Source organism: Watersipora subatra, chromosome 4, assembly GCF_963576615.1.
Source record: "Watersipora subatra chromosome 4, tzWatSuba1.1, whole genome shotgun sequence".
Taxonomy (NCBI): Eukaryota; Metazoa; Bryozoa; class Gymnolaemata; order Cheilostomatida; family Watersiporidae; genus Watersipora; species Watersipora subatra.
In genome coordinates, this window is record NC_088711.1 from 21,395,689 (window position 1) to 21,423,196 (window position 27,508).

General features: G+C 36.8%; 3 protein-coding genes across 6 annotated transcripts in view; 1 reads left to right on the top strand and 2 right to left on the bottom strand.

The window, feature by feature from the left end:
* The first annotated feature begins 551 nt into the window (after positions 1-551).
* LOC137394036 (autotransporter adhesin BpaC-like) lies at positions 552-1,043 on the top strand. The gene has a single exon (XM_068080752.1). The coding sequence runs from the start codon at positions 552-554 to the stop codon at positions 1,041-1,043; it is 492 nt and encodes a 163-aa protein (XP_067936853.1).
* Positions 1,044-1,125: 82 nt separating this feature from the next.
* Positions 1,126-24,224, bottom strand: LOC137394432 (BTB/POZ domain-containing protein 19-like). Of its 3 annotated transcripts, none has more exons than XM_068081153.1 (8): positions 24,100-24,224; positions 22,530-22,648; positions 11,377-11,590; positions 10,772-10,828; positions 7,285-7,413; positions 5,554-5,688; positions 2,455-2,580; positions 1,126-1,596 (listed from the first exon to the last, which is right to left on the bottom strand). In XM_068081153.1, exons 2-8 carry the CDS (start codon positions 22,559-22,561, stop codon positions 1,474-1,476), a joined length of 816 nt encoding a protein of 271 aa, XP_067937254.1. In that variant the 5' UTR covers positions 22,562-22,648; positions 24,100-24,224; the 3' UTR covers positions 1,126-1,473. The 3 variants fall into 3 exon arrangements, with proteins under 3 accessions (XP_067937254.1, XP_067937253.1, XP_067937251.1); XM_068081152.1 differs by lacking the exon at positions 24,100-24,224 and adding an exon at positions 23,437-23,570 and having other exon boundaries at positions 11,377-11,521; XM_068081150.1 differs by lacking the exon at positions 24,100-24,224 and adding an exon at positions 23,437-23,570.
* Positions 24,225-25,174: 950 nt separating this feature from the next.
* The window catches only part of LOC137392944 (BTB/POZ domain-containing protein 19-like), a 35,744-nt gene continuing 33,410 nt past the window's right edge, over positions 25,175-27,508 (bottom strand). For both annotated transcript variants that reach the window (XM_068079307.1, XM_068079306.1), the window contains one exon: positions 25,175-26,100. In XM_068079307.1, coding sequence (XP_067935408.1) covers positions 25,981-26,100 — 120 coding nt within the window. In that variant the 3' untranslated portion in view covers positions 25,175-25,980. The remainder of the gene's footprint in view (positions 26,101-27,508) is intronic.

The following is a 27,508-nucleotide window of genomic DNA, read 5'->3' on the forward strand; positions in this document are numbered from 1 at the left end:
ATTTCGAGGACCAAAATGGTTCGTTTCGGCCAGAAATTTCCTCGGCCGAACTTTTTACAGCTGAGAGCGACGTCGTTTTGCGTCATTTAGTTTGGTTCGGTGCCCGTGTGACCACGCCTTAACAGTTACTGATGGCTTGTCAAATTCCTTACTGAACATCATGATTGAATGTGAAATGGTAGCACTATATTGAATTTCAGCCATTTTAAAAAGGTATTTTTAGTCTACTGGTATGTGGAAACAATCCCTCCAAGATTAAGTGTGACGTTTGCTTAGCTTATTCTAAGCAGAAGCTGTGAGTGTTTTTAAGAATGGCTGCTGAACAAACAATGGCTCTGTAATCTTAGATGGACACGTCTGAGTTCAGTGGTAAGGGAACCTCGATGACTGGAGACATGTCTGAGTCCAGTGGTAAGGGAACCTCAATGACTGGAGACATGTCTGAGTCCAGTGGTAAGGGAACCTCAATGACTGGAGACATGTCTGAGTCCAGTGGTAAGGGAACCTCAATGACTGGAGACATGTCTGAGTCCAGTGGTAAGGGAACCTCAATGACTGGAGACATGTCTGAGTCCAGTGGTAAGGGAACCTCAATGACTGGAGATATGTCTGAGTCCAGTGGTAAGGGAACCTCGATGACTGGAGACATGTCTGAGTCTAGTGGTAAGGGAACCTCGATGACTGGAGACATGTCTGAGTCTAGTGGTAAGGGAACCTCAATGACTGGAGATATGTCTGAGTCCAGTGGTAAGGGAACCTCGATGACTGGAGACATGTCTGAGTCTAGTGGTAAGGGAACCTCGATGACTGGAGACATGTCTGAGTCTAGTGGTAAGGGAACCTCGATGACTAGAGACATGTCTGAGTCTAGTGGTAAGGGAACCTCGATGACTAGAGACATGTCTGAGTCCAGTGGTAAGGCAACTTCGACGACTGGAGATATGCCCAGTTGCAAAAAAGCAATATTTAAAGTTGGAGGTAATTCTTTTTACCACCAATGGCCTTTTTTGATAATTGGAACCCAACTTGCTGTTTACAGATAAGGCGTCTTTTAGATGGATGATTCTACACTTCCTGATTTACAGAAGGCTATAAAAAGAGTAATGATTGTTGTTGTCTGTAGACTACGCCAAACTCTAATGATAATTTATTTATTGCAAATTACAAGCAAATATAACATAAACATACTACAACTTTTTTCCAAACAATCAAACTTTTATCAAAAAACAAATTTTGATACATGCTTTTAGAATCTCTGTAACAACGTGTTACCGCATATAAATGGTTAAACTATTTATTTGGGATCCTTTGGGGTCAAGTGTCAATAATTTCGTAAGGGATAGTGAAGAGGTCATACAATAATAACAAGACCAAGTCTGTCTATAAACTCTCATATCTTTACACAAGAGAGAGTGCCAGGGTCAAACACTTGACTTTCAAAAGGGCTATAGCCTGAGTGACATCAATCATCATTTATTGAAAATCTTTATGATGATCTCTTTCTTTTGTACCAGCCCTTGGTTTCACCAGCGGACTTTTAGGTTCCTCAGCTTCTTTCAACGACAGGGTTCTCCAAGCAGAAGAGAACACTTTGTCCTACAGATTACATTTTATTTAAGGGATTATTTTAACTCTAAAACAACATTTTGTGCAAGAAATACAATTAGATATATTTGTATATTAAATTCTGTGGGTTTTCATGATACATTAAAACTATCTATGGAACCCAATGTCATTGCCTCCTATTTCACTAGTACATGCTTAGTGATATCAGGATAAAATGGATCAATAACTGCATCTATTTATTGTTATAATTTTATTGTATGTGTCAACCTTTAGGTTTTATGCCTTTTGACAGTTTAATTAATCAATGGTGGATTAATCGAGCGATAAAAAGTGACCAAACTACTGAAAGGCGCTAAGCACTCGACTAATGATTTTGATTTGTTAAAAATGTAATCTGTTGTTTCAATGTACAAGACTATTCAGCAACATTTAATACCATGGTGCTTCTATTACAAGCTATAAACAACAAAAATGTTAGTAATTTTGTTTTTGAATTCTGAATATAGTGTTGAGTTATGTAAATAATTATATATAAAATGTTACATACATAATTACATATAGGCCTATAATGCTTAATGCCACATACATAACTATGTATATAGTACTTAATGTTACAAACATATTTATAAAAATAATACTTAATGTTACATAGATAATTGCATGTATAATACCTAATGTTATATACATAATTGCGTATATAATACTTAATGTTACATACATAATTACGTATATAATACTTAATGTTACATAGATAATTGCATGTATAATACTTAATGTTATATACATAATTACATATATAATACTTAATGTTATATACATAATTACGTATACAATACTTAATGTTACATAGATAATTACGTATATAATACTTAATTGATATATTCTTACAGAAATAATTCGGTTTTTCTTGTTTGCCTCATCCACAGTCTTGAGCTCAGCTGTCGTCAGTAGTGGCAGCCGGAGATGTTTTACAACTGGTCGAGCTATGTCAACTTTGCTATTGCCAGGCGTCATCTCAAAATATTAAATAGAAATTAAGTATTAGCAGAAAAATGTATTTTAAACCATTCATATGATATTAGTGATTATTACTGATTAGTGATTATTACTGATTAGTGATTATTACTGATTAGTGATTAGAGATATTACTGATTTTAGTTACCCTGTCTGTTTTATGATTTTGGTATGCCGCAATTTGAAAAAAGAACTGAAATTCTGTTTGAAATGAAATTATATCCATTGAAGTAATAAATAATAAAGTAATAAAACAAGTTACTCAAACCAATAAATTTCACTGCTTTAATTCACATGAATATAAACCAACCAAATAAACAACAAATCACAGGTGAGCACAAACTTCCAAAATGATATGATACAAGCTGAACCACCATCATTTAGCTTAATTAATAAAATTGAAACAAAAAGGATTATCTCAAGTATTTTTCTTTATTATAATAGGCCATTTTAAATGCTAGCTACTGCTCTCTCTATTCATATGCCTTAATAATTGACGAATAACAAATAATTTATGTATATTTAATTCATTGAAATGAGTGGCCCACATTGGGCGAATTACAATTTTTATTGTAATTCCTTCTATCTGAAATGAGCTTTTTATAAGATTAGCGGAATTATCCGTGTTGCACGGGTGTTAAAAATCAGCTTATAAACAGTGACAGGTAATGTAGTTGCCCCTACCACTTGCTATCAATTTGAGTACGGTACTATCCGTATTGTTAAACTTACTAATAAGAGCCGTCAGAGCAAGCATAAAATGATGTTACACCATACGCGGAATGATGCGCGTATTTTCACCCACATAGCCACATATCGCCCAGCGAATCCATCAATCTCGTGTTGCTTAATTGGTAAGATATTTGCTTGGTGAATAGGAGGTTCCGAGATCAAATCTTCTGCGATACGGATTCTGTATTCCAATATTTAAATAGCTATAGCTGGTCAAACTGAAGTACACACACACAAACTTTAAGAATTACTTATATATATATATATTGAGGGTATCAGGGTGGCCTAGTGGTAGTGTCTTTGACTATCAACCATGGAGTTGGTGGTTCGAGTCCTGCTTAATGCCGATCTGGCAAAAAGCTCTCACTGAGCTTTCAATAATAAATTACTGGGTCTTTCAGATCTATACCATAACTTGGGAGGCCCGTGTACCACACTGGCACATTAAAGATCCACGTCTGTCCTTTGCACATTGGGCAAGTGAAATGGCTACCTGGCTCTATCAGACTGAACGTGTTACAAAAATGCATCTCTTCAGATTAATCTAACAGTTCCAGATGAAGCCCTTAATAAGTATTAGGACCATCCAAGGTAGCATATAAAAAACTAGTTTAGAGTTTCCCTATTAGAGAACATGAGATCACTACCAAGCATTGTCACTACATGACAGATGCATACCATTACTGTACTGTATATTATATATTCCTTTGAGAGGAAAAACAGAAAAACAGATTCGCCGTTAATAAAAGGTGACTTTTGAATCAATGCTGAATTGACAGAATGATAGCGTGCAGTACGAATGTCAAAGCCTTATTTTTATTTGTTTTACAATAGCAGTTGTTTTAAATGCGCCAACTATCATACAATAACCAAATTGTGTCCATATAATTAATGAAATGACTAAAATGTTTTCAATTTCTATCCAATGACACTAAGCTTTTACGCTGACATCTTCCAAAGCCTTAGAATAATTGAACAAATCAGAAGAAAAATTGCTTTATGTGAGGCTCGGACCCATCCCATTCGGCTTATAAGAACAGCGCTCTCAGCAGCCAGAGTTTATGTACACTAACAAAGTCTAAATAATATGTCACAAGCTGAATAATAGCTACATAGACATAGACAGTGTTGCAGAAAGCATTCTAGTTGAACATATCGATTGGGTAAACAAAGTTTATCTAAGCTCGCCTGTATCGTTATGAAAAATGAAGTATAAAAACATCTGCTTGTTAAGATGATAAATTATTTGATTTCTACCACACAAGCAAAACATTTTAATTGTAAATTTGCCTGCCTATTTTAAACTGCATGAGTTAATACTTGCATGTCAAACGCAATAAAACATATAAAAAAGTCTGAATTACTGTGCTAATTGCATAGATATAAGCATGAGTTGTGTTCTTCCTTTTGTTTTACTGTAGGCACTCCTATACCTTATGAGAACTTTTACGTGATAGGGATTTTACGTTATATGCACCATAAAATACATGTAAATTACCTAATCCAATTCAAGATTTTTCCAAACTCACTCCTCTGACCATTCACATAGAAAAACATTAAATTTAATATTTTAATTTGATGACAGGACAGTAACTGTAGTGTTAATGGTTTGAATTGACAACTTATCTCCATCTTTTATCACTCAACCTTATTTGGAGCTCATGATTATGGTAATTTTACTTTAAGGTAAGGGGAACGCATGCCTTCAATTAAAATCAATTTTTCTTGTTTTATCTTGATAGCAAGGTCTATGCTGCAAAGAGAATAGTTTATGTCTAAAATAAAACAAATATATATATTTACTATAGTAAGAGGAGTGTCTGTTTGTCCATTCATTTTTCCGAAGCCTCAGTGTGACGAGAGAGTAAGGGATATTTTTAAGGCTAACTAGAATACTCTCATTATTCCGATCAAATTTGAGAACTTTCACTGACTTGATGCTTTATGTTACCAGGAATTTCTTATATAATACGAAGCAAAAACTTTACATAAATTCTTCACGTTAAGTAGATTTTACGTGAAAGGAGGTTTACATATTACATGTGTGATGCGGGAGACCGGATGTCCGGTTTACGACAGCTGGGAGAGGATTACGGCATCTTGAATGCGAGTGACCGGAAGGAAGGGAAGCAATAACCAGGAACTAAGAGCCAAGTATGTTAGATGGTGTCAGAAGTGAGATACGCACCCACGCCTATTGTAGAAGCGTCTATTGTAATTGTGAATTAATGGGAGACATACTTTGTGTTTCTGCGCTACCCACTCTTCAACTTTTCCAATGATGTCTAGTTCATCAATATTTAAGGCATCGCTTTCCAATATTTCACACATGGCCTCCACTGTCAGATTGTGGAAGCCATGATCCTTGAAAACTTCCTGCAGGAAATAATCAGCATATAATCAACACAAGGAATTCGATAGGCAGGAAGGAGATGCAGTCTGCCTTGACCTGCCCTTGTCACCAATCCTTTATCTATTAAGGGTGCTGCTAGTAATCATAGAAGCTAGTAATACCTTAACTTTACTGCAAGGAGTATTCGTAATGTGAACAACCAAAAAGTACATTGAATGTGGGCTTGGGTGTCACCTGAAAACATAAGGCTCAAGCTGATTTGTTCCCAGTCTAACAGACAACAAACAGTATATTAAAAGGCAGAAAGAAGTAGCGCCATGTATTAAAGAATGGACTGTCCACATGCAGATAGTCAAGTTTGTTAAACTTATTGGTGTGAAAATGGTTGGATATGATATAGCAGATGTTGTGGTACTTTAGTGTAACTAAACAACCACAGTGTAGCAACTTAGAAGATCATATATCTCTTTGGAGTAGAGTGCTAGCATCCAAATCATCCATTGCTAGGATAGCTTTTTTTCAGTTGACAAGAAGTTGACAGCTTTTTTGTTGACAAAAGCTACAGTTGCCTACTGTAGCTTTTGCCATCAAAAGTGGGATAGCAACTACCTTGGATGACAAACCAACACCCGTCAACTAGAGCACCATGGCAATGCACCTCCCACTCTAGTTTAAGTTTTGCCCTACTTTCCTTAGCATGCATAAACACAATACGACCAACCACGAGACAAAGGAACAGTTCTATGGTTCTACGATTATCTGAAAGATACTATCAAATGAGCATCAGCTAATGATAAATATATTCTGATTAGTGATTTGGATGCTAGACTCGACAGCTGAAAAGTGCAAATATGTACTTGCAAGCATGGAAAAAAAAGCGTCGAGCTAACAGAACATCGCTCCCTCCTGGCTTTCTCTTCCAAGTACAACCTTATGATAGCCGATGCCCTTTTCAAGCGCAAGGAGATGCACAAAGGTATATATTGATGCATCCAGAATCTAAACAATGATGCTTGTTGAATTCTGTCATTGCTAGACATAGAGGTGTAGAGGAGATGGATATAAGAGGGATGAGAGGAGCATACTGTGAAAAATGCCATATGTTGTTAAAATCTTAGCTGATGACCAACTTAAAGACTAGCACAAAACAGAACCGGTATGAGACTACCATGAACTTTGAACACAGATGTCCTGACCAATCAGATAAAGATAACAAAAATGTCCTGACGAACCAGATGACGAAGTTTGATGAATCAGATGATAAAGTCTGATGAATCAGACCTAACGAAGTAAACTTGAAAAGTTAAATTTAGTAATCATTCTTTTTACGGACTTTTATTTCACTGACTCTGTATTGGCATCATTATTTTTTAATATTAACACAAAATAATGTTGTAATTGCAAACTTAATACAAAAAAAATTAGCTTTGCTATTATCTTTACTTTTATTAAATTACGTAGAAAGAGAGAAAGTGTAATATCTACTTTTCGCTGTGTTATCTCATTCATAATAATAACAGCATAACAAACGAAAAGATAATTACAAGAGGTATAACATTTTTCTTGATAGAGAAACATAACTTAAATATAAGCTAACACAAGCTCTAAGATAAACTCACGACTGTGTTGACCTCTATATATTTTAGCGCAGTTTCTTTGAGGTCTCCTTGTGCCAGGCTAACAGCAGCTTGCATGATGTCAGAGGCTGTAGCAACACCCAAGTGGTCTGCGAGGTACTTGTTGCACAACTGAAAATGTACATTAACTCTATTGGAGGTTTTCCCACGACCAAACAAGAACGAAGCGATTGATTGGGAGATTTATGATAAATGCACATGTGCACACAACTCCCGAAAAATTATCCGTTAACGGCCGTCACCAAACCCTTGGAACGAAATCCTATCAACCAATTTAACTATTTTTCAGTAAAGTCGTTTAAGTATAATAATGATACAAAACGCATATAAACCTATTTAAATATGTTACCAAGCCTTTGAAAGGTTACTGCAAATTCTTAAAACTAACCCATCTGATCGGATTATACACAAATAGGCAGATTAAGTTGGACGAAAATCGCCACAAAACGCTTGAAAAGCTTGGTTTAATAAAAGTTAGACCAAAAATTGAAACGCCGAGCGACAGAGAATAGAACGATGAAGTCTTGCGCATTTCAAGAAAAAATAACGTGCACTTTTCACCAGCCTATAGCATTGTCGAATTGCCGAAAGTATCGGCAATTAACATAGGAGTACAGAAATCGTTTCATTTTTGCCGATTTCAATTTTTTCATTTTCATTTGCCGAAACATTTGAGTAGTTTCGTATTCTAACTGATGTCCAACGCAAAGGAAATGACGATGATGTTTTTAACGGTTCTTATGAGATTATTACAATAATTAATTATAAGTTTGGATGAATACAGAACAATGACTACGTAGTACAGATTTTCTAAAAATCTAACGCAGTTTAAGTAAAGGGAATGACGATGATATTTTTTCTAACGGTTCTAATGAGATTATTACAATAATCAATTGTAAGTTTGGATGACTACAGAACAATGATTACGTAGTACAAATTTTCTAAAAATCTATTTAAATATCACAACTTCATAATATTGTTAGCTATGACGTTTTGAAATGTAAACAAAAATGTGCATTGGTGAAAATGCTATATTAATAATATTGGTTATTCTAATAATATCAGTGCATTTTACTTCTAATATTGGCCAATATTGCATTTCTCTTTTTGCAGGAGGAGAGATATAAACATATAATATTTTCCTTTCATTATTGCTATTTGTTGTATATAATAACACCCACACCCAGTACATTACAGCTACCATTGCAGTTATCCTATTTGACTGCTAATATTGCATTTCTCAACCATCAGTACCCTTTCTTTTTTCCAATATCACTTTGGTCGTGGGCTGTATGACAGTGGAATTTCTAGTTATATAATTTAATTTTTCTTTACAAGTTTGGGATGCCTGTTTATGTGTACATTTACTCACATTTTACATTTATCTCCTCGTACACCCGTATGCTGTACAGGTATATTTTCTAGGTATAGTCATTAAAATCTAACAATGAAAAACCCGCACCTAACCCACGAGGCTGTTCTTATCATTCTTAGCAATTTTATCTACGGTATCTTTATCCCTAAATGGGGATGTACTTTCTATTATGAATTAATATAACTTTTCGCAATTGTTTTGATTTTGAAAATTTTTCAAAAACTATTTTAAAATTGATTACCTAATTTTTTAATTGGTAAATATCAAATACAGCGTTTCAATTTCAAATGTCTTATTACAAGCTTCAATTTTTGGTTCTTTCTAAAAAAAAACTATCGCTAAAAACTACAAAATTTAAAACTTTCATACATGGACTGTTGCATTATTTTAAGTAGGAATTGCATTTACATTTTCTTTTCGTTCAGTCAGACCAAGTATCAGACAAAAACAGTCCGATATCTCATTTTTCCATTTGTATCGAAAAGTACCAGTATTGTCGCATTCAAAGCTTTGATGGATAGCTTCTGCTGGAATAGTAACCTTTTTTATACACACACTTCTATGCAGTCATTGCTATTATTAGCTCAACATATTAAGGATTTTTATTTTGTTTTATGAGTTCGTAATAATTGTATCAGTATTAATTTTGTTTTTTCATAGTAGTAATTGTAACAAAACAGACCATCTACTATTACTTGCTAATTATTTCACATTTAAACACCTTTACAGTTGTTTGAATTTTCTCTTAATTTATTTAAACTGTACAAAACACTTTTTTCTTAATGTACAGTTTAAAAGTTATAATGGTCAATGTTCTATATATTAAATTAAAATTAATTTGTTGTCCAAACATTTTTATTATACGTGCAACGCTGGGCATTCAGCTGTATATAGATATATAAATATATATATACATATGTATACAGTTACATATTCGGATATATACGTGTATATATATAAACTAAATAAATACCCAGTGTTGCCCAAGTAATAAAAAAGTCTTTGCACAGGAAATTAATTTTTATTCAACATATAACAACAGTTACCATTTTAACTTTCAAACTTCATATTATGAGAAAAGTGTCTCTTTCAGGTGTTGTGAGACGAATTTCGGCGAATAGCATATCAACATTTTTGTAATTTCGTCATAATCAGTACACCAACTGCCAAATTTTAATTGCGGAAGAAATTTTTGGTTGATATCGTATGATGGAAGACAAACTCGCCCTAACACAAAAAAGCATCTCATTTTATAGACTAAGGCGAAGAAATTTTATAACAGGGTCATCATAACCTCTGGGAGCACCGTATTAATTATTAATTTAGTGTATGCAACCCCGAAAAGGGTATACAGTATATGGAAAGAGCATCAGGAATAGAAAGAAGGGTGTAGCCTTGTGGTTAAGTGTGCTTGTTTACACGTATGTGGTTGTTATCTACGTGAGTTCAACCCCGTTCACACGTGATTCACAATTTTTTTTATAGATTTTAATCACTATAACTGAACAGACACCGAACAACAGACAAAAATCTTTTTATAAAAAAAAGATTTATATATATATACTTTATATATATACTTTATATATATATTTTATATATATCCTTTATATATACTTTATATATATACCTTATATATATACTTTATATATATAAAATATGCATTCACAATCAGACAACGGGCAAATGGGCAATGCTATGAATCCTCACCTAAAAAGATTAATAGATAAAATTGATAACAAGAAATCTTAAGATGGACAGGCCTCCCATCTATGAACGATACTCTGATAAAAAGCTTCGAGCGGTTGGGACACGTGGACAGGATGGATTCTCGAGACAGGTAATATATTCACAATTCTCTGATAGCAAATGAAACCAAAATAGAACCTAGTTTGGGCCAAACAGGTTAAAGTAAATGCAAGTAGATACAGGTAAATACAGGTGAATACAGGTAGATACAGGTGAACAACAAAAAATGGCCATAAACAGAGGTGTATGAAAGTCAGTACAAACCCAGAAGCCATTAGACAGTCATAGTTGAAATAACCGACTGTATGAGGTAGATGCATAAAACTAGATTTACAGTTATCTACTTACATAGCTCAGCTCTTCCAACCCATACTCAAGTGCAAGATGCAGAACTTGTATTCCTTGCTGAAAAGTATTAGACATCAATCATTCAACATCAGTCTTGCTATTTTTCAGCGCGTAAAGTGACATAAAAGTAGCTGTGCATCACTAATATTATCATGAACATGAGCGTTTGGCATAAAAATGATATTTTGTTTACATTAGAATATAAATATAATACAGTAAAACATTCATTTATGAATTTTTCTAAAATGCAATGTAAAATTTATGCAGATCTTTGATTCTGCCAAACCACAAAAATCTCATTTTATTGATTATTACATTATTATTACTTTACCTTTTTACATTTATGTGATTACAATTTTTTTTTACTTTTATTGTTAATTTTTTACAGTTACGAATGATTTAATGTATTCGTGTCATTGTTGTGTGTAGTTAATAATCTGAAGTGGTTTTATGTTAGAGGGTTATCACAGGTATTTGAGCTGCAGAATTAGTTGGTTCATATGATATGTTGAAATTGTTTATAACGTTTAGATACAAAACGCTGTAACATAACTTGTGTTTACAGTTTAGAACTGGATATTAATCAACAATTACATTACATATACCTCTGGATTTGAAATGGAGACACGATTGGTGTATATAAACTCCAGAACTGAAAGGAGTATTTCAGGATCAGTCTCTGGGAGGACCACAGATGCTATGCCATCAGTTGTAGTTGCATTCAAAAACAGGGTCTTCAAAATCTGACACCTTTTAGATATCAACACTTTGTGACCGTATATCGTTTTCCGATTCTTTCCAACAAGAAAATGCACATCACTACAATTAATGTTTTAGCATGATGCAACAGTATAAATCAGTTGTTGAATTTTAACGCAAAAGTATTAGAGCCTATGTGTTAAGCAGTACTTTCAAATCTTAATGTGAATATATATATAATGTATGCATATATGTATCTATATTTATATATAGATAAACAAATATAGATAAGTTGAACACAGATGTCCCGACGAATCAGATAAAGAGAGATGAATAGAAAGAGTTGATGGACATTACTCTGGGGAATGAAACGCTGAGTAATATGGTTTGGAGTAGTAATGCAAATCACTGAAAAAAATATGTTATAGGACTGAGCTCATAAATTAATTTACTTGAGTCTCAATGCGTTATTTCCTATATAAAATTACTAAGAACAAATTAATCCATTATCTTACTATAAAAACAGCACCTAAACAAAATATTGTGATAGAACAATGGGTTTTTAATTGTTGCGATTCAGTACCTATGCTAACAAAGTAATAACTACCTACTTAGTTGTTATGATCATCAATAAAATGTAAGATCACTATGTACACTACTGTATGGAGTTTTAACAGTTTTTACCTTTGTTGTGAGTAACGGTGGTCTGCATATAGAGACATTATTTATACATATATATATTCTATATATATATACGTTCTATATATATATACGTTCTATATATATTATATATAGAACTTATATAAATTCCTCTAATTGAACGCCACCTCCATTTGAACGCCACTTCTATTTCAGCGCCACCTCTATTCGACTGACGCTATGAGAAGGATTGAAAAATAGAGCACCACCCTCTATTTAAACGCCACCTCCATTTGACTGCCACTCTGACAATCTTTGATCTTGATGAACCCATAATATCAAGTGATCTGTAGAAAAGTGTCCACAAAGTCGTATTAATAATGAATTGTTTACATCAATAACAATCAATTCTCTCGTATTCCTACTACAAAGCTTTTCGCTTTTTTCTCGTTAAAACTTTGAAAGCATCACCATAGAAACAATTAATAACTGTCTCAGGCTAATAGCAGTTTTTTGCTTAACCCTTTGGCTGGCTAAAAGCAACGCAAAACAACCGCAAATCGCATAATATATTTTTGAAAATTCAATTAAATCAGTATTCTATGAACATACATTGCCCAAACTGAAATTTATTTCTGTTAATATAAACTTTTTGTACATAAACATACATTTACATGTGTACTACTACAAAAGAGCTACGACTATGTACAGTTGTCTATGTAGGAAGTGTTTGGAAGCATTCCTTTCGGCAAAGTCCAATGCAACAGCGTAGCCAACGCCAGCAGCATCGTCATTGTCCGAGCTACCACAATGATCACTTTTCTCAGTATAATTATTCAAAGTTTTCAGAGTTTACATCACTACCATCATCTGAATTATTATCATACTGATGAGACAAAAGATTACTAACGATCGCAGGATCCAATAAATTACTAATTTTTCGTTTTGAAAGTCGAGCCGTATGTTGACTGGTTTTTCCAACTTCCCTTTTTTCAAAGGAGTCGCGATTTCTTTAGCTTTTAGCACAAAGCAACACCTCTCAGATGATTGTTTTATATTGTAATTCATCGACTAACATCTTGTCAATAATTTTTAAGTCTTACTAGCGTTTATATCTTTTATTTATTGTTACTAGGCGACAGCTTTATAAACGTCTACCGAAAGCGACAAAAAATTTGTTTCCTTACGACACTGATAAACGACATTTTGGTCATTTCCCCAGCCAAAGAGTTAACGTGGTCTTGATACTTCAGGATATATGTATATAAAAAACGGTTTACATTTATGATGGTAAGGTTTTAGGCCCAAGGTTACATTTAGTGAGCAAAACGTTTACGTGTTGCATTCGTGCTAAATGCAACGCTTGAAAGATTTACCAAGCAAAAAAGTTGTTCAGATGCTAATATCGACTACCAAGTAGGTAGTTCAGCAGTGCAGGAAAAAATTTGAGGTCAAAAGACGTTGTAGAAGGTACTGAACAACCAGCAGATGTTCATTTGATCGAAAGCAACAATCAGAACGCAGCTTTCCAAGCAAACGATGCAAATATTTTTGTTTTAAAAACGTTAATTTATGTTTCTGCATGTAATATAAGTATGGTTCATTCATGTCACTTGTTCATGAATATATCTTTGTAGCATTGGATAAATTATCATTATATAACTTATAAATTTGCAGATTTATAGCATATTATTTGATAGCATCATTGCGGTAGTCTGATCTTACAATTGATCGACGCTCGTAACTCCTCTTCTATTGCACATAAAAAGCTAGTTTTGGCTGCAAACTGCAGCCAACATAACAATGAGTGCAAAGAGCTTTTATGCTACATTGGTAAACGTAGATATAAAATAAAAAGATGTCTTCAAATTTATAATGAAATAAAAATTGAAAGCTCCAACAAGTTGCAAAGCAGTACACAGGCTATAATATCATCAGGTTAATTGCAAACAACAGATATCAACTGGTAGAGATATTTCTCAGTTTTTCGATGCATATTTATTAAGAGATCTTTGAAGTTGGAGGCAAGTTAGCAGATTTATTGCATCCAAAAGGTTTAATATCGCTCCATCGAAAAAAAGGGCAAAATATAGGCGACATTCACTTCGTCCGTAAAAGGGCTAAATTTATTTTCTCATAATTCTAACGAGCCATTTGAAAAATAAAACACCAGCATTTATTTGAACGCCACCTCTAATTGACTGCTACTATAGATGAATGGTTGAAAAATAGAGCACCATGGCGTTCAATTAAAGGTTTTACAGTATATATACATAAAACTACACATAACTACTAGGTGAATGCCCGGCGATGCCCAGGTAGTAAAAGTCTTTGCACAGAAAATTTATTTTTATTTAACATATAACAGCAGTTAACATTCTAATTTTCAAACTTCGTATCATGAGCAAAGTGTTTTGTGCAGTTTAACTAAATTAAGAGAAAAAATAAAAACAACTGTAAAGGTTTTGAAACTTTGTCGAACAACTGTAACGTTCAAACTTCATATCATGAGGAAAATCTTTTGCGCAGGACAACTAAATTAAAAAATAAAACAATTATGAAAGGGTTTAGATGTAAACGTAAAATAATTAACAAGTAACAGTTCAATTAAGTCTGTTTTGCTACGATTACAATAAGAGATGATTTGGTAATGAAAAAAATGAGAAAACAATAAAAATCCTGAATATGTTGAAATATTAATAACAACTCGTTGCATAGAAATGTTACTGTTCCAGCAGAAGCTATCCAGCAAACATTTGAATACGACGATACTGGTACCTTTCGATACTGGTACAAATGTAAAAATGAGATATCAAGCTGTCTTTGTCTGACCGAACGGCGAGAGAATGCAGAGGCTATTCCTACTCGAAATAATATAATTGTATGTAAGAGCGTAAGAGCTTGTGTAGTCTCGTGAATAGAGAATTGGATTGAAAACCTGGGGTTGCAATCTTTGTGAGTTCAAGTCCAGCAGAATGTGAAATTTGAAAAAAAAACTTTGTGAAAAACCAACAGACATCCAAACAGACGATGACAAACAGACGACAAACTTTGATAAATGTATATAACTATATACTACTTAAGGCTGACAAGAAGATAAACAAGGGAGTTGTGTATAGAGTTGTTTGCTAGGTGCTGCATTATCTAGCTATTATTTTCCAGCTTAGCCCCTTATCAAGCTTCATCCTTGTGAGTGTGACCTACAAATTAGTCTCTTATCAGGCCTTGTAAACATGATCCAATGAAGCCTTTCCTGGAAAGTGAAAAGCTTATATGTCTAGAGGAGTCTATTTCATACAGCTGCCTTTCGTCCGCAACTGTGAAAGCTCCTTAAGGCTAGTTCACACTATATCGCCGTATCTCAGAGTTGATGCCACAATACTTCGGCGATCGTCGATGATAACAATGTTTACACTATCACAAACCCATCCGTGTTTGCATCAGCAAATACTGCGTGACGTAATGTTCTCATTTTTCTTTTTAAATTTTTGCGAAGAAACCTCTTCGTTTTCAAATACTGTTGAATCAAATACTAGTCCCACAGCAACTATCATAAACAAAAATAAATGAATCACGCTATCGGCGACCGCGAAAGGCTGTCGTCGGTGCTCAGCAAAAAATCAGGAACGTTTGACAGCTGCAGACTTTTCCGATGTGTCGACGCTGTTTCGTCGATGCCATCGGTTTACGGTTCACATAATCGACGATGAGCGCCGAAAGAAAAACTCTGACATACAACGATATAGCGGGAACCAGCCTTTAGTTAGAAAAAACTTTGTTGAAGGCCATTGTGATGGCAATAAAAAACAATATTGGCAGAATGAGTCACAAAATGTGTAGGCTTGAAGGCTTGTAGGCTTTTATCTTAGTGCATACAAGAGGTTTGAACCTGCTAAAGATAGCAAACAGCTTTACCTCTATAAACTGAGCATGTATTGAACCGACATTCCATTACTGTGGTATTGTGATACATGAGGGTTTTTGTTGTGCTTGTAAGTTATTTTTTTCATGACCTTGCGCTATGCCGTTGTGCTATATCCAGAGTTCAGAGCTCCTTCGATTTTAGGCTGATGCTAGAAATGATTTGTTTGTAACTGTTTCTATTCACCAAGTTTATAGCAAAGGTCGTAGATTGCATGATGGCTTAAACATTTTCCGAGATAACTCGTTGCGAGTGTTAACTCGCTAGAAATTCTCTGGAAAGTAAAGTTAATGTTGTTACTCTCTCTCACAATGCAATATTCAACCTGGAATCCTTACTCTGACCTCTGGGCCTACAGCTTGGTCTTCCACACAGTACAGTTACAGTTGACACGCATAAACATTTTGCGATAAAAAGCCAGCCAACACTTGCCAAGCACAGTGACGTGCCATTTTTCCAATATTTCATGTTTGATATGTCATTATGTCATATTGCCATATCATATCATGTCATATGATATGGCATTACTTCCAGCAAAGGTTGAAAATGGAAAGAGCATCTTTGCAAAATGGTGAACACCAAAAGTACAATTAGCGAGCTGTGATAAAAACAGGAAAAAATAACGAGTTGCACACCCATATCATCAGGATGAAGAGAGATAACTAGAGCCTAAAAATCGTAGCCGATTTATTCAAACAATGTCTGGTTAGAATAATAATAGCAATAATAAGAGAAATAAGAGGTTCACAGTCGCTCATCTAGACTCTGTTATCCTATCTGTTACGCATTTACCCTGTAGTAGCTAGTTATTTGTTATGTGGGGCAATTCTAGATTTATGAATGCATATTACTTACTATTTTTCTGCTTACAGCTCAAACGGATTCGTTCGATTTCTAAATGAAACTATGATCTGCGACTCATAAATAAGTTTATCCTAATTATATTCTTATCAATCGAAACAAAATCTGTTATTAATGGGTAAAAACCTTCGACACACAAATTCACACTTTTATGAGAGAAAACATTCATGAGAAAAATCTACACGCATGTTGCAGGCTATTTGATTGAAAATGAAGGGAATCCTGGGCAACGCCAGTCTTCCAGCTAGTTGTCATCCAGCTAGTTGTCATCCGGCTAGTTGTCATCCGGCTAGTTGTCATCCGGCTAGTTGTCATCCGGCTAGTTGTCATCCGGCTAGTTGTCATCCGGCTAGTAGTCATCCGGCTAGTTGTCATCCAGCTACTTGTCAGCCAGCTAGTTGTCTTCCAGCTAGTTGTCATCCAGTTAGTTGTCATCCAGCTAGTTGTCATCCAGCTAGTTGTCATCCAGCTAGTAGTCATCCAGCTAGTAGTCATCCAGCTAGTTGTCATCCAGCTAGTAGTCATCCAGCTAGTTGTCATCCAGCTAGTTGTCTTCCAGCTAGTTGTCATCCAGCTAGTTGTCATCCAGCTAGTTGTCATCCAGCTAGTTGTCATCCAGCTAGTTGTCATCCAGCTAGTAGTCTTCCAGCTAGTTGTCATCCAGCTAGTTGTCATCCAGCTAGTTGTCATCCAGCTAGTTGTCATCCAGCTAGTTGTCATCCAGCTAGTAGTCTTCCAGCTAGTTGTCATCCAGCTAGTTGTCATCCAGCTAGTAGTCATCCAGCTAGTTGTCATCCAGCTAGTTGTCTTCCAGCTAGTTGTCATCCAGCTAGTTGTCTTCCAGCTAGTTGTCTTCCAGCTAGTTGTCTTCCAGCTAGTTGTCTTCCAGCTAGTTGTCATCCAGCTAGTTGTCATCCAGCTAGTTGTCTTCCAGCTAGTTGTCATCCAGCTAGTTGTCATCCAGCTAGTTGTCTTCCAGCTAGTTGTCTTTCAGCTAGTTGTCATCCAGCTAGTTGTCATCCAGCTAGTTGTCTTCCAGCTAGTTGTCTTCCAGCTAGTTGTCTTCCAGCTAGTTGTCTTCCAGCTAGTTGTCATCCAGCTAGTTGTCATCCAGCTAGTTGTCTTCCAGCTAGTTGTCTTCCAGCTAGTTGTCTTCCAGCTAGTTGTCTTCCAGCTAGTTGTCATCTAGCTAGTTTTCTTCCAGCTAGTTGTCTTTCAGCTAGTTGTCATCCAGCTAGTTGTCATCCAGCTAGTTGTCTTCCAGCTAGTTGTCATCCAGCTAGTTGTCATCCAGCTAGTTGTCATCCAGCTAGTTGTCTTCCAGCTAGTTGTCTTCCAGCTAGTTGTCATCCAGCTAGTTGTCATCCAGCTAGTTGTCTTCCAGCTAGTTGTCTTCCAGCTAGTTGTCTTCCAGCTAGTTGTCTTCCAGCTAGTTGTCATCCAGCTAGTTGTCTTCCAGCTAGTTGTCTTTCAGCTAGTTGTCATCCAGCTAGTTGTCATCCAGCTAGTTGTCTTCCAGCTAGTTGTCTTTCAGCTAGTTGTCATCCAGCTAGTTGTCATCCAGCTAGTTGTCTTCCAGCTAGTTGTCATCCAGCTAGTTGTCATCCAGCTAGTTGTCATCCAGCTAGTTGTCATCCAGCTAGTTGTCATCCAGCTAGTTGTCTTCCAGCTAGTTGTCTTCCAGCTAGTTGTCATCCAGCTAGTTGTCATCCAGCTAGTTGTCTTCCAGCTAGTTGTCTTCCAGCTAGTTGTCTTCCAGCTAGTTGTCTTCCAGCTAGTTGTCATCCAGCTAGTTGTCTTCCAGCTAGTTGTCTTTCAGCTAGTTGTCATCCAGCTAGTTGTCATCCAGCTAGTTGTCATCCAGCTAGTTGTCATCCAGCTAGTTGTCATCCAGCTAGTTGTCATCCAGCTAGTAGTCATCCAGCTAGTTGTCATCCAGCTAGTTGTCATCCAGCTAGTTGTCATCCAGCTAGTTGTCATCCAGCTAGTAGTCATCCAGCTAGTTGTCATCCAGCTAGTTGTCATCCGGCTAGTAGTCATCCGGCTAGTTGTCATCCGGCTAGTTGTCTTCCGGCTAGTTGTCATCCAGCTAGTTGTCATCCAGCTAGTTGTCATCCAGCTAGTTGTCATCCAGCTAGTTGTCATCCAGCTAGTTGTCATCCAGCTAGTTGTCTTCCAGCTAGTTGTCATCCAGCTAGTTGTCATCCAGCTAGTAGTCTTCCAGCTAGTTGTCATCCAGCTAGTTGTCATCCAGCTAGTAGTCATCCAGCTAGTTGTCATCCAGCTAGTTGTCTTCCAGCTAGTTGTCATCCAGCTAGTTGTCTTCCAGCTAGTTGTCTTCCAGCTAGTTGTCTTCCAGCTAGTTGTCTTCCAGCTAGTTGTCATCCAGCTAGTTGTCTTCCAGCTAGTTGTCTTCCAGCTAGTTGTCATCCAGCTAGTTGTCATCCAGCTAGTTGTCTTCCAGCTAGTTGTCTTTCAGCTAGTTGTCATCCAGCTAGTTGTCATCCAGCTAGTTGTCTTCCAGCTAGTTGTCTTCCAGCTAGTTGTCTTCCAGCTAGTTGTCTTCCAGCTAGTTGTCATCCAGCTAGTTGTCATCCAGCTAGTTGTCTTCCAGCTAGTTGTCTTCCAGCTAGTTGTCTTCCAGCTAGTTGTCTTCCAGCTAGTTGTCATCTAGCTAGTTGTCTTCCAGCTAGTTGTCTTTCAGCTAGTTGTCATCCAGCTAGTTGTCATCCAGCTAGTTGTCTTCCAGCTAGTTGTCATCCAGCTAGTTGTCATCCAGCTAGTTGTCTTCCAGCTAGTTGTCTTCCAGCTAGTTGTCATCCAGCTAGTTGTCATCCAGCTAGTTGTCTTCCAGCTAGTTGTCTTCCAGCTAGTTGTCTTCCAGCTAGTTGTCATCCAGCTAGTTGTCATCCAGCTAGTTGTCTTCCAGCTAGTTGTCTTTCAGCTAGTTGTCATCCAGCTAGTTGTCATCCAGCTAGTTGTCTTCCAGCTAGTTGTCTTTCAGCTAGTTGTCATCCAGCTAGTTGTCATCCAGCTAGTTGTCTTCCAGCTAGTTGTCATCCAGCTAGTTGTCATCCAGCTAGTTGTCATCCAGCTAGTTGTCATCCAGCTAGTTGTCTTCCAGCTAGTTGTCTTCCAGCTAGTTGTCATCCAGCTAGTTGTCATCCAGCTAGTTGTCTTCCAGCTAGTTGTCTTCCAGCTAGTTGTCTTCCAGCTAGTTGTCTTCCAGCTAGTTGTCATCCAGCTAGTTGTCTTCCAGCTAGTTGTCTTTCAGCTAGTTGTCATCCAGCTAGTTGTCATCCAGCTAGTTGTCTTCCAGCTAGTTGTCATCCAGCTAGTTGTCATCCAGCTAGTTGTCTTCCAGCTAGTTGTCTTTCAGCTAGTTGTCATCCAGCTAGTTGTCAGCCAGCTAGTTGTCTTCCAGCTAGTTGTCTTCCAGCTAGTTGTCATCCAGCTAGTTGTCTTCCAGCTAGTTGTCTTCCAGCTAGTTGTCATCCAGCTAGTTGTCTTCCAGCTAGTTGTCTTCCAGCTAGTTGTCATCCAGCTAGTTGTCTTCCAGCTAGTTGTCATCCAGCTAGTTGTCATCCAGCTAGTTGTCATCCAGCTAGTTGTCTTCCAGCTAGTTGTCTTCCAGCTAGTTGTCATCCAGCTAGTTGTCTTCCAGCTAGTTGTCTTTCAGCTAGTTGTCATCCAGCTAGTTGTCATCCAGCTAGTAGTCATCCAGCTAGTTGTCATCCAGCTAGTTGTCATCCAGCTAGTTGTCATCCAGCTAGTTGTCTTCCAGCTAGTTGTCATCCAGCTAGTTGTCATCCAGCTAGTTGTCATCCAGCTAGTTGTCATCCAGCTAGTTGTCATCCAGCTAGTTGTCATCCAGCTAGTTGTCTTCCAGCTAGTTGTCTTCCAGCTAGTTGTCATCCAGCTAGTTGTCTTCCAGCTAGTTGTCTTTCAGCTAGTTGTCATCCAGCTAGTTGTCATCCAGCTAGTTGTCATCCAGCTAGTTGTCATCCAGCTAGTTGTCATCCAGCTAGTTGTCATCCAGCTAGTAGTCATCCAGCTAGTTGTCATCCAGCTAGTTGTCATCCAGCTAGTTGTCATCCAGCTAGTTGTCATCCAGCTAGTTGTCTTCCAGCTAGTTGTCTTCCAGCTAGTTGTCATCCAGCTAGTTGTCATCCAGCTAGTTGTCTTCCAGCTAGTTGTCTTCCAGCTAGTTGTCTTCCAGCTAGTTGTCTTCCAGCTAGTTGTCATCCAGCTAGTTGTCTTCCAGCTAGTTGTCTTTCAGCTAGTTGTCATCCAGCTAGTTGTCATCCAGCTAGTTGTCTTCCAGCTAGTTGTCATCCAGCTAGTATTCATCCAGCTAGTTGTCTTCCAGCTAGTTGTCTTTCAGCTAGTTGTCATCCAGCTAGTTGTCAGCCAGCTAGTTGTCTTCCAGCTAGTTGTCTTCCAGCTAGTTGTCATCCAGCTAGTTGTCTTCCAGCTAGTTGTCTTCCAGCTAGTTGTCATCCAGCTAGTTGTCTTCCAGCTAGTTGTCTTCCAGCTAGTTGTCATCCAGCTAGTTGTCATCCAGCTAGTTGTCTTCTAGCTAGTTGTCATCCAGCTAGTTGTCATCCAGCTAGTTGTCATCCAGCTAGTTGTCTTCCAGCTAGTTGTCTTCCAGCTAGTTGTCATCCAGCTAGTTGTCTTCCAGCTAGTTGTCTTTCAGCTAGTTGTCATCTAGCTAGTTGTCATCCAGCTAGTAGTCATCCAGCTAGTTGTCATCCAGCTAGTTGTCATCCAGCTAGTTGTCATCCAGCTAGTTGTCTTCCAGCTAGTTGTCATCCAGCTAGTTGTCATCCAGCTAGTTGTCATCCAGCTAGTTGTCATCCAGCTAGTTGTCATCCAGCTAGTTGTCTTCCAGCTAGTTGTCTTCCAGCTAGTTGTCATCCAGCTAGTTGTCTTCCAGCTAGTTGTCTTTCAGCTAGTTGTCATCCAGCTAGTTGTCATCCAGCTAGTTGTCATCCAGCTAGTTGTCATCCAGCTAGTTGTCATCCAGCTAGTTGTCATCCAGCTAGTAGTCATCCAGCTAGTTGTCATCCAGCTAGTTGTCATCCAGCTAGTTGTCATCCAGCTAGTTGTCATCCAGCTAGTTGTCTTCCAGCTAGTTGTCATCCAGCTAGTTGTCTTCCAGCTAGTTGTCTTCCAGCTAGTTGTCTTCCAGCTAGTTGTCTTTCAGCTAGCTGTCATCCAGCTAGTTGTCATCCAGCTAGTTGTCTTCCAGCTAGTTGTCATCCAGCTAGTTGTCTTCCAGCTAGTTGTCTTTCAGCTAGTTGTCATCCAGCTAGTTGTCATCCAGCTAGTTGTCTTCCAGCTAGTTGTCATCCAGCTAGTTGTCTTCCAGCTAGTTGTCTTTCAGCTAGTTGTCTTTCAGCTAGTTGTCATCCAGCTAGTTGTCATCCAGCTAGTTGTCTTCCAGCTAGTTGTCATCCAGCTAGTTGTCTTCCAGCTAGTTGTCTTCCAGCTAGTTGTCATCCAGCTAGTTGTCTTCCAGCTAGTTGTCATCCAGCTAGTTGTCATCCAGCTAGTTGTCATCTAAAGGATGAGATAGTCAATCTCCTCACTTGTTAAAAATGCCAAATGCTAAATGTAATCAAACCAGGATACCTGCTCTCACAGTCGTCCATCATCCTTAGCATGTCATGAGCAAATGGATCTATTGGACCTCTTAGTATAATCTTGGTGTCAAGTTCTTCTGGTAAAAGTTCTGGCTGCTCAGAGTCACTCTGCAAATATTTCATACGTAAATGCAGTAAAAGCTTGTAATACCGAATACACAGGTTTTCCCATAATTTATCAATTAGTCACAAAGGAGTGATTTCTCATTATTTAAACTTGTAAATAATTACTTTTGTTGATCAATTTAACATCACCAGTCAGAGTCTTCGCTTGTGAGCTAAAAGGCTGCTTTGTTGGGAAGAACCAACTTTTTGCACAGTTTGATTTGCATTTTGAGCCATCTAATAGCTGATACGTATGCATTTTAGTTTATGACTACAAGAGGCCACACACCAAGCGCTACAATGTAAGCTAATCAGAATACCTACATTGAGTTTTGCTTGAATGTATTAGAACTAAGCCTACCAGACATTTCAACTGACATTTCTGCCACCGTAGTTTCTACTCCTGAGAATGTGTGTAGCTTGTAAACACAACTTTAAAAACCTTTAATTTTGAGTGTTTTTTCAAAGAAGAGCAATGCAAATTGATTCTAGTGATACGTTCATGTACACGTTCAAAGATAAAGAGGTCGAGAAGTTAGCAACTTATCGACATTCATATAATAATATCTTTGTTAGCAGTTTGATACATTGAAACCTTTGCTAAGACGTGCAATGAGTACTCTATACAAGGATTACAGGATTATTGATGCTCATGCGCTTTACGGCGTTAATCATCGAAAATAGGAAATGTGTTGCCTTTCGCACTAAGCTCAATTAAGTTTTCTTGTATTGCTAGCAAACAATAACAATAGAGACATCTGCTAATAGTAGGTAAGCAGAAGTCTACTTACCATTGCCATGCAAACTGATAGCCTTTCTATAACAATGATTACTAGCTGGTTGGCAGCCTCTACAAGGAAGTAGCTAACGAAAACTAGTGAAGAGAAAAGCCCATAAATGACACTATCTCAATGGAGATATTATCTATTATTTGACAGCTAAGGTCATAGATTGCATTACGGCTAAACCATTTCGCGACCAAGCGTGTTAAAAGTGTCCACTCACTTGAAATGTTCGAGATAGTGAAGTTACTATTGCTACTCTCTGTCACAAATTTATCTTATAGATGAATGCTGAGTGTTCTCCTAAGCATAACATGAATAAAAACAACAAGAAAATCGTTACCTATGTCATATATTAAAGGAAAACCGAACACAATTTACTGATGAAGGCCAACTTTTACCCTATTTGTTTTGTGCAATTTACTACATTTAACAAAATACAACAGATAAATACTCAGCATAATATTTAATAAAAAACAAAAATGCCCGTGCATTCACATGTAACTGAGTACGAAGTCTTTTTTCAACTGCATATTTTAGCAGTTATTTCAGTGCACAAAAATGGACCCTCAGTGCTGGTGAGTAAAGTGTGTCATACAAGCAATATCATAATGCCTGGAGATGATCAGAATGGAGCTGCTAGAAGTGGACAGCTACTTATAATTGACCAACCTTGCGCGTTTCATGTTTCAACCGACGGAAAGGAGAACTTTCAGAAGTTCCCGAGTAGGTGAGAGACTTATTCTGTGTTACCTAAGCTAGCTAATGAGCCTGTTCACAACAAAGTGGCATTAGTTCAGTATGCCGTGGGAGATGAATGCGCTAAAGTCATTGATGATACCTGCATGGAAGACAAGATCACTGCGGAAGATATTTGAAACACTGAAAAGGTATAGTGTTTGTGACACTAATGTTATTTACAAGCATTATTCGTTCCACACTAAAAACTCGTTAGCAGACAAGTATTTTGATACATCCCTGGCGAAATTGAGACAGATGGTGTGACTACACTTATTTAAAAGATCAATTGCTCAGGAATAGACTGTGTGGCGTATTAGATCAAGTGGCACGTGCTACAAGCTGATTGCTGACAGAAATACGCTACACTAAATGAGGCATTGAAAATCTGTAAAAGTTAGGAGATTGAGGTAAAAACTGGATAAAAGCTTTCAGTATCATGAGGAGGTGAGGACAAAAGTGCCAGTATTACAGTGGCAGCCGTGAAAGAGCAAAGAAATAATACTCCGCGTTTGGTAAAAGATGTAATAAATGCAGTTGCCTAAACTACATTGCATTCATTTGCAAATCTAAATCTGAGACAACACATCAAGTGAACAGCAGAAGTGCGGCCGAGTCAGTCAAACAGATAACAACAAAGATGAATGGAAAGATTTACGCTGCTGTATCTATACTTGACAATCACAAGCACATAAAATTTTAACTAGATACAGGTTCATCTGCTAACATCCTGTCGGTGAAGTTTGCTACCACCGCATGCGATTACAGACTACTGAAACTATATTTACATCAAGGGCTGGCAATAAGGTATCACCGAAAGATGAGGTAGGAGCTGAAGATCAGAAACTTGAAGAATGTTTAGAGGTCCAGCATGTAGTTTTTGATAGTACACTCAGGTTTCACACCCATTCTTTGTCTGAAAGCTTGCAAACAGATGAGATTTGTGAAAACTTACAGGAGCAGCATCAAAGAAACATCGAAAGATATGTTAGTAAATAAACAAAAGAGCTTGAAGAATAAAAAACAATATATTAGAATCTAAAGTTTCATGGTCGAAAGAATAAAACGAATTTAATCTGAGCGAAGCAAAGCCTGAAATTCTAGTCTAAGAATTTTAGAGACAGTTTTTAAAAACACATTCAGTCTCATCAAAGAATAAGGTTTCATTGGCTATTACTGTATTCTTTTATAAAACAATTTTAGCTAAATCCTGAAACAATGCTTGCAACATACACTTTATAGTATTTAATCAAGCACTATTAAACTAGGCCCGAATCAGCAATAGGTCCTTGAAGCTATAGCCTGAGCTTTGGATTATAAAAATATATAGAAACATAAAAAAATAGGAATATTCAATCTGTTAAAGGAAGAAAGATAAACAGATGAGCGGTTATTAGCTTGGCTAATATCATGAGATATATGTAGGACAGAGCGTATGTGAAGCAAATATATATAAGCATGCATCAGCTGTATAACTACAACTGGCATTATACAGAACTAAGAAAACATCATACAGAACTAAGCAAACATTATGCACTAAGGAAACATTATACACTAAGGAAAAATTATACGACTAAGGAAAAATTATACGACTAAGGAAACATTATACGACTAAGGAAACATTATACAGAACTAAGGAAACATTATACAGAACTAAGGAAACATTATACAGAACTAAGGAAACATTATACAGAACTAAGGAAATATTATACAGAACTAAGGAAATAGTTGAATACAGATGTTTAAACAAATCCAATTGATTCCCAAACTGAACAGCCATGAATTCGTAACTTGCTAAAGCATAAGAAAATGACTCTACTGAAAATTCTTATGATGTGGTCTTTCCTTTGTACCTTTTCTTGGTTTGGTCTGTGGGTTATATGGTCCTGCTTTTTGCTCCAACATAGTTCTATATGCAGCTCGGAAAATGTCAATCTGGTAAGCATAAAATGACCTACAGTACAACACTGAAAAGAATAATTCAATGACTTATTAATAGTCTATTAATTATTCTGCTGCAACACCATCATGATGATTAATCATAAATCATAAATGTACAATGTGACACACAAATTATCATGTTCCTGGTTATCCCATTACACTATCAGAAGTAATACATGTAACAGATATTTTGGTAAGCCTGTGAGCATGTGCTTAATGCTTTGAGATGTATGCCGAACATAACAAAGTCATCAGGGACTCACTGATGCTCCAAGTTTCTGAATCATAAAGTACATACATAAATACAGAACAAGACACGGAACTTACATCATTACAATTTAAGTATTCACTATTGAAATATGTTCAAAGAATTAACTTACGATATATCATAAGGGTCGGCCTAGAATTTGACATTGAATATGTAATGTTAAAGGTTGACTTGCAACAAAATTCACGTTACAGTTATTTGGTATTAAAAGATTCACCATGTCTTACTCTGCTGTGTTGTAGGTGCAAAATATGTGGAAATGTGATTACAAGCACTTAAAAGCTAAAAAACGAACAGTCAATCGCCGCTACCACAAAACCGCCGTAGATTGAAATCAGTTTATTTCTCTGACGTAGTCATTACAGTTGGTTATTGTCTTGTCACGTGATGTTCTCACGTAAATTGAAAAGCCAATAAAAGGCTCAATATAAAACGTCTCGTAACACTAGTTTATGACAAACACTTCAGGTTTTACCGAAAAGCCCTTACCAAATATAGATGCTCACCAGTTTACAGTTTAGTTTTAGTTTGGCCATTCCGTCCGACAATTCGAAGTACATGTACATGTCCGACTTGCGATCATAAAAAATGTCAAATTCTGAAGAGTTAAGACCCTGATGTTTCAAGCCTGACACTCTTTCTGAAGAAGCTCCTCAACAGAATCAAATTTCCTAGCAAGTAAGCACCGCCACAAACCAGCTCATATGTGCCAAGCTAACTAGTAGTAATAGTTAGAGCTAGAGAGTGTTAGAACGAATATCATTATATATATATATATATGCTTTTAATGATGTTAATTATGTTATTTATACATATAATATTAGTAGGCTAAGTAGGAGTGTCACTCTGAGGGACTTACTGTGCCAGCGATTTTAATTTTGTGATCGACTCTGGCAACCACTCTAAATTATGACAGTGCAATTGAAAACGATAGGGGTAGTTGTTGAGACAAAAAATCTGATCAGGTGACTTACAGTTCCCGCCAAATGTCGTGAACAATTTCTACAGCATTTTTCGTTTAGCACAGGTGACCAACATGCACGTCATGTTTATCAGAGGATGATTTGCACTCCTTCGAGCTAAGGTTAAAAAATTAAACGAATTTTTACAGTGGGGTTTGAGATATCAGTGCTC

What these genes read in the sequence shown, in the direction of transcription:
- LOC137394432 (XM_068081150.1), bottom strand. An exon ending in GGGTAGCGCAGAAACACAAA is followed by an intron (nt 2,581 to 5,553) that starts GTATGTCTCCCA and finishes TAATATTTTGAG; the next exon opens with ATGACGCCTGGCAATAGCAA. An exon ending in AGAAAAACCGAATTATTTCT is followed by an intron (nt 1,597 to 2,454) that starts GTAAGAATATAT and finishes TGTAATCTGTAG; the next exon opens with GACAAAGTGTTCTCTTCTGC.
- LOC137394036 (XM_068080752.1), top strand. Translation starts at nt 552, where the DNA reads ATGACTGGAGACATGTCTGAGTCCAGTGGTAAGGGAACCTCAATGACT.